The 7,500-nt window shown below is 46.2% G+C and overlaps 2 protein-coding genes across 2 annotated transcripts in view; both read left to right on the top strand.

The window, feature by feature from the left end:
- Positions 1-4,813, top strand: part of LOC131784424 (uncharacterized) — a 4,993-nt gene extending 180 nt beyond the window's left edge. The window contains exon 2 of the mRNA XM_066163542.1: positions 41-4,813. Coding sequence (XP_066019639.1) covers positions 287-4,813 — 4,527 coding nt within the window. The 5' untranslated portion in view covers positions 41-286. The remainder of the gene's footprint in view (positions 1-40) is intronic.
- A 595-nt stretch (positions 4,814-5,408) lies between these two features.
- Positions 5,409-6,949, top strand: LOC131784423 (uncharacterized). The gene is made up of 2 exons (XM_066164197.1): positions 5,409-6,767; positions 6,850-6,949. The coding sequence occupies exon 1, from the start codon at positions 5,465-5,467 to the stop codon at positions 6,434-6,436; it is 972 nt and encodes a 323-aa protein (XP_066020294.1). The 5' UTR covers positions 5,409-5,464; the 3' UTR covers positions 6,437-6,767; positions 6,850-6,949.
- Positions 6,950-7,500: the final 551 nt, after the last annotated feature.

Raw genomic sequence — 7,500 nt, 5'->3', positions numbered from 1 at the left:
TTCCGTATTTATAGTTGTAAATTTCCTTTGTTTCCTTTAGTTTTCGAAACCGTACAACGTTCGTTCAAGATTGTAAAGTCCATTTCATAATTACAAGTACGCGTGTTCAAGTTTGTGTTGTCGTACCGTTTTATGCGTGCACATTTCGTTTCGAAAAGTTTAACCCTCATCGCATACTGGTTTATTGGAACTTATCCTACGTTTATTTGCAATGTTGGGCGAACTGTTCGCCACTCATCGCTAATTTGAAGCGACTACCGAAGGATTAATTAGTGCCTAGTCCACCATGAACGATGAACCTGTCGCTGAGGGCGCTGGGCCTGGGTTTCCTCCGAACGAAAGCTGTCCCGATACTCGTGTAAGGAAATTAACTGAAAAGGGTCAAGAAGAGAAATTAAGGCGACTGAAAAACGATCAAACTGCCAAAACGACTGCTGTGACAAAGCAAAGGAATGCTCTCACAAACTTAATGGAAGATGAGAACAATCTTCATTTAGTGAAATCAGAGGTTATTGTATTGAACACATTATTCAAGGAGTATCAAGAAGCACGTGACCTTTATTATTGCCAGTTGACCTCCGAACAGGATCAAGACAGGGAACTTGATCGCTATGAAAGTAAGGAGAAGTCATTTTTGGAATTTAGGAAACAGGTTATGGAATGGATGAATGTAGCAGAACGTCGCTTAACAGAAGAACTTGATCTGCTCTCAGAAGTAAAATCGGCTTCATCCAAATCGTCCCGTGTTAGCACCCGTTCGAAGAAGTCTTCAGCCAGCTCAACGCCATCTGCACGAGCAAAGGAGAAACTTAAGCTAGCGGAATTACAAGCTGAAAAACAAATGCTAGAACGCAAACAAGCTCTACGAGCAGCAGATGAAGCCTTGAAACTGGAAACTGAAATAGCGAAAGCCCAGGCCAGAGAAAGGGTTTATGCCGATTTGGAAAATGATGGTAACCTAGAAAATAAGGATGGTATTGTTCCCTGTCTCCAGCAAAGTGAACCTAAATTCATGGCTTCAACACCTGCCGCTCATCTCAACCCTGCTGCCCCAGAGTTTCACTCAAACAGTCTAGCCGGCGAGATATCGCCTCCGGCTAACAACGGGACCACTGATGTACCACAAGGAATTATCGCTGCAGCTGATGATCCCTATCGATTGGAACCCCATGAAAGGTCTTTCAAAGAAGTGATGGCCATGCAGCGACAGCAAAATGAGCAAATGATTGCAACCCATCGGCAACTGGCTGCAGCAATGACTCTGCCTCAACCTGAAGTGCACAAGTTTAAAGGAGACCCCATCGAATATGGAACCTTTATCATGGCATTCAAGGCAAGGATAGAGTCCAGAACATTCAGGGCGGCAGATTGCTTATACTACCTGGAACAACATCTTGAAAGGGAACCACGAGAACTTATTGGAGGCTGTCTGCATATGGACCCTTCTGAAGGATATAAGGAGGCGAGGAGGTTACTGGAGAAGGAATATGGGGATCCCTTTAAAGTTTCAATGGCCTATGTGAACAAAGCTCTCGGATGGTCCCCAGTTCGGCCAGATGACGCATCAGGACTAAAGCGTTTATCGCTTTTCTTGATTAAGTGTAAAAATGCTATGATGAGCGTGTCTCATATGAATGAGTTAAATCATCCTACGAACCTGCAGACCATTGCAAAAAAGCTTCCCTCGCATCTCCAGTCAAGATGGCGTGATCGTGCTGCGAAATTGAAAGAGAACGGAAGGATAGCGAGCTTTAAGGATCTCGCTGATTTTGTGGTGTCAGCAGCCGAATCAGCGAACGACCCTGTATTTGGCGTGCAGGCTTTAAGTAGTACCCAGGAAAGGCGCAGAGATAACAGTGGGAGAGATGGCAAGAAGAAGCCCTCGTCAGCAACTAAAACAAGCAACAGTTTTGCCACTGGTATCACCATTCCCGGCATAGAGGCTGTAAACCATGCGAACCGAAACAATGCTGGTGGCAAGGAAAAGTTGTGCCCCTTCTGCAGCAAGAACCATGACCTGGATGATTGTGCGGAATTCCTCAAAAGGACCATGGATGAAAGGAAGACATTTCTTTACGAAAGAAAATTATGCTTTGCCTGTTACGAATCTGATCATGTATCCAAAGGTTGTGTAAAGAGACGCACCTGCAAGAAGTGCAAGAAACGGCACCCAACAGCATTGCACATTGATGGTTTCACAATGAATAGAGAGAGCGTCAGTAACAAACCCCAAGCGACGGAAGTTCAATCTATAGCGGTTAGCAATAGGCGCATTGATGTCTCTAAACCTGTACAGGACGCACCAAGTTGCAAGGAGTCCGTAGTGCTACATGCCATACTCCCAGTTAAAGTTAAACAGAAGGGCTGTAACAATTCAGTTGTCACGTACGCGTTTTACGATAATGGTAGTGGCGGCTGTTTTGCAACCGAAAATATCAGGAGACAGTTAGGAATAGACGGTGTCAAGGTTATGCTACAACTCACCACCATGCATGGACAGAGTCAAGTGGAAAGCATCATTCTGGACGATCTTATCGTTACGAGCCTAGATGATGAGAATCCCATTGAGTTGCCTCGCTCATACACAAGAGATGAAATCCCAGCAGAACATCACCAAATTCCCACGCCCAGTCTCATAAATCAGTGGTCACACCTTTCCGAGGTTGCGAAGAAAATCCCTGAGCTTGAGCCTCGCCTGGAGATTGGACTACTCATTGGCAGCAATTGCCCGCCTGCTTTAGAACCATTAGAAGTTGTACCTTGTCGAAGCGATGGCCCATTTGCCCTCCGTCTCCGCCATGGTTGGACAGTCTGTGGACCTCTCCATATCCGAACTGATCATGACAAGGACAAAATAATCGCGAACCGAATTACAGTGAGAGAAGTGGAAACGCCGAAGGAAATCATTGCTCCAACGTCATTGCTCAGAATGTTGCAGATGGACTTCAACGATCACACCGTAAGCAAAGCACCGGACGAGCGTGGGCCTTCTCAAGAAGACAGAAAGTTTTTAACTATGGTTGAAAGGGAGACGAAAGTTGTCGACGGCCACTACCAAGTTCCTCTTCCATTGCGACATAGCGATATTATCATGCCCAACAATAAGGAGCAAGCAATCAAAAGAGCAAACTGGCAGAAGAAAAAGATGTTGAGAGATTCTAAATACCGCTCTGATTACGTTTCCTTCGTAAACGATGTCATCGCCAAAGGGTATGCACAAAGAGTTCCAAATGAGTTGCTGATACCGAACCCAGGCAAGGTGTGGTATCTACCCCATCATGGGGTGTATCACCCGAAAAAACCAGAAAAAATACGCGTCGTATTTGACTGTAGTTCAAAGTTTCAGGGCGTGTCGCTCAATGACTGTCTGATGCAAGGTCCAGATATGACAAACTCCCTAGTAGGCGTGCTAACCAGATTTCGTGAAGACCCCGTAGCCTTCATGGGAGATGTGGAATCCATGTTCCACCAGGTTACAGTTCCTCCTGAACAGTATGATTACCTCCGTTTCTTATGGTGGCCAGATGGCAATCTAGAAGCTGAGCTACAAGAGTATCGGATGGTTGTACATTTATTTGGAGCGGCCTCGTCGCCAAGTGTCGCTAACTTTGCCCTTAAGCGAACCGCAAGGGATAACGAAGATAAGTACGGTACCTTGGTTGCTGACACGCTGCGAAATAACTTTTATGTGGACGATTGTCTACGTTCCGTAAGCTCGGAAGGTAAAGCAGTCGAGCTGATTGAAGGTCTTCGGCAATCCTGTAAGAAAGGTGGATTCCGCCTCACCAAATTCACTTCCAATAGTCGTGCAGTTTTAGAGTCTATACCAGAGGATGAGCGATCGAAAGAAGTCAGATCAATAACCCTTGACTGTGACAACCTCCCTATCGAGCGTGCCTTAGGGATACAGTGGTGCGTACAATCAGATTGTTTTGGATTTCGAATCGTCATTAACAGCAAACCGTTTACAAGACGAGGAGTCATGTCCACCATCTCATCAATCTTTGATCCCCTGGGCTTCATCGCTCCTTTCACACTTCTAGCGAAGAAGCTGTTACAGGATCTCTGCCGCAATGAAGATCTCGACTGGGATGACGACATTCCGGAAGACTGCCGCAGTAAATGGCTAAGATGGTGTGGAGAGCTTCCGTTACTAGAGCAATTTCACATTGATCGGTGTCACAAACCGCCGGGTTTTGGCCCAGTTGTCTCCAGACAGCTCCATCTGTTCTCCGATGCAAGCCAGGTGGGGTATGGATGCGTTGCCTACCTACGTCTAATGGATAACATGGGTCGCATACATTGTTCCTTTTTAATGGGGAAGGCTCGTCTTGCACCTATTAAGGCCGTAACAGTCCCACGCTTAGAATTAACTGCAGCAACCGTATCTGTTCGCGTGGGACAAATGCTGTATGAAGAGCTTGAAGTTAAGCCTGAGTCTATCATCTATCACACCGACTCGACAACGGTTCTCCGCTACATAAGAAACGAGCGGAGGAGGTTTCAGATATTCGTGGCAAATCGTGTGCAATTGATCAGGGACTTCACTAGTCCTATGCAGTGGAAATACGTGGACACCAGTAGCAATCCGGCAGATGATGCCTCAAGAGGACTTTCCGCCGCTGGACTTCTGCAGCAGCAACGCTGGTCAAATGGTCCACACTTCCTAGGGAAATCAGAAAAGGACTGGCCGCAGCAGCCCTTTCCAGTCGGTGAGGTCCCAGATGACGACCCTGAGGTCAGAAAAGTTGCTTCCGCCGGTACCATGGTAATGGAAGCCACGGCTACGTCAGTTAACAAACTAATAGAATAACACTCGAGTTGGTATCGCCTGAGATTGTCGGTGGCCGCATTCCTTAGAATCAAGGCTGTATTGCGAAAACGGAAGGAGATTAGAGGCCAGGGTTCTCTCGAGATAGATTCGGACCATGGTCAGGCAAGGTCGGGCGTGAAGTCACTACAAGCTGAAACGAAGGTAGTGGGTGACTGCTGCGCACCGCTCTCAGTTCAAGAGTTTGAAGAGGCCGAGATGGCCATCCTTCGCTTCGTACAGTTGCAGTCCTTCAGTAGAGAGTTTGACGCTCTCAGACAAGTCAGTGACAAAGGCGGTGGAGACGAACGGGGTCGGGCAAAGCAAAAGAAAATGGTGCTGAAGAAAGCAAGTTCCCTAACTCGGCTGGATCCCTACATTCATGAAGGCCTCCTTCGTGTTGGTGGCCGCCTTAGCCGCGCTGACGATCTTCCAGAAGAAACGAAACACCCCATCATCTTACCTCGCAAGAGTCACGTTACGAACTTGATTATCAAACGCCTACACGAACGCCTAGCACACGCAGGCCGCGGTCACACACTTGCTAAATTGAGGGAGAAGTACTGGGTCACCGGTGCCAACGCTGCTGTTCGTCACCTAATCGCAAATTGTGTTACTTGTCGCCGTAATCGTGCCCCTGTCGCTGAACAGAAAATGGCTGACTTGCCTAAAGACCGAGTGACTCCAGCCCCGCCATTTACGTATACTGGCGTGGATTACTTCGGTCCGTACATGATCAAAGAAGGTCGAAAGGGACTCAAACGGTACGGATGCCTTTTCACATGTTTAGCAAGTAGAGCAGTGCATATTGAGACCGCCAATTCTCTCGAAACAGATTCATTTATCCAGGCTCTGAGGCGATTTATTGCTCGTCGTGGGCCTATCCGAGAGATCCGGAGCGACAACGGAACAAATTTTGTAGGCGCCAAGACAGAGTTACAGCAAGCAGTTTACGAAATGAACAACGAGCAAATCAGAAGCAGGCTGCATCTAGAGGGTACAGATTGGATTTTCAACCCACCGAGTGCCAGCCACATGGGCGGCATTTGGGAGCGGCAGATTCGCACTACCCGCAAAGTACTCACTGTTCTACTCCATGAGCATGGCTCCCGTCTGGATGACGAATCCTTTAGAACTCTACTATGTGAAGTTGAAGCTATCATTAACTCGAGACCGCTAACATTCGCTTCGAGTGATCCCGATGACCTCAACCCACTAAGTCCCAGCAATCTCCTGACGATGAAAACCAGCGTTGTACTTCCCCCAGCAGGAGTTTTTCAACGCGCAGATGTCTATATGAGGCGGCGCTGGCGGAGAGTGCAGTACTTGGCAAACTTATTTTGGACGCGTTGGAAGAGAGAATATCTCCCAACTCTCCAACCTCGTTCGAAGTGGAACAGTCCCAAACGGAATCTAGCTGTCGGAGACGTTGTCCTGTTGAAAGACGACAACTGCCCGAGGAGTGTTTGGCCGATGGGACGAGTCATAAGCGCGGAATCAGACAAGAAGGGGTTGGTGCGCATGGTTCATTTGAAGACCCAAACCTCCCAACTACGCAGACCAGTTGACAAGGTTGTCCTCTTGCTAGCTAAGGAAGAACAATCGTGCCTCGATAATGAACAATGAAACAGGAAGCTCGTAAGGGCTGAACCTTCATGGAATATTCATAGTCCCTATTTCTTTAAGCGGATTGTGTGACGGACTAGACCCGTTAGCTTTAGCAAAGGACATGACAAGTTATTTTTCATAATTACTACTTTATTTTGTAGCTAAGAACTTTCCATGTTAAGCATCGCTTAAGGGGTCGGGAATGTTACTGCCGTTATGCGTGATGTCACGCACTCATTAGCTAGATCCCGAGAGGCGCTGCGAGTTAAAAAATACATGTGCTCGATCGAAGTGGAGAATCGTTTCAACGCCCGTTTAACGTCATCGTTTATATTATAAGGACACAAACGTAAGTTTTTTTTTGGTTTCGTTTCTTGTTTGTCTAGCCTTTTTCCGTATTTATAGTTGTAAATTTCCTTTGTTTCCTTTAGTTTTCGAAACCGTACAACGTTCGTTCAAGATTGTAAAGTCCATTTCATAATTACAAGTACGCGTGTTCAAGTTTGTGTTGTCGTACCGTTTTATGCGTGCACAGAAGTAAAAAACAAAAAAAGGCCAATAGTTGGCTACAAAAGTTATCTGAGCTGTGCCATTTCTGAAGTGAACAAATGCCTGACAGACGACACTGAATTAGTCCCTATAACACTCCCTGAATACATTATTCAAATATCCCATTAGCATCTGGCTTCCTAAAGATCTCTGTAATCATCTTCTCAAGCCTATTTATGAAGGTTTTGTTCTCTCCAGGTTTGTTGATCTTGGCAATTGATTTGATCAGAATTTCCAGCCTCATTTGCAACCGAAGTGATTGAGGTCAATTTAAGGTTATCTGTGCTGAAGCCCTTATATGTCACCTAGCTTGAGGGACTTTACAACCACATGACTGTCAGCGTGAGAAAGCCACACATTGCAAAAGGATACAGCAAAGCGGGAGTATTCAAAACTTCCCAAGGAAAGACAACCTTATCAGCTAAAGATCCACTTGAAAACATTGAGGCAATTATTTCCTTATTGCCAATTAGCAATTCTATTGAGTTAAATAGTGCATTGGATGCTTATATCAAAGTACTTTTGAGACATTG

Source organism: Pocillopora verrucosa, chromosome 3 (assembly GCF_036669915.1).
Source record: "Pocillopora verrucosa isolate sample1 chromosome 3, ASM3666991v2, whole genome shotgun sequence".
Lineage (NCBI taxonomy): Eukaryota > Metazoa > Cnidaria > Anthozoa > Scleractinia > Pocilloporidae > Pocillopora > Pocillopora verrucosa.
The sequence above is the reverse complement of the archived record's forward strand: the minus strand, read 5'-3'. Positions and strand labels throughout refer to the sequence as shown.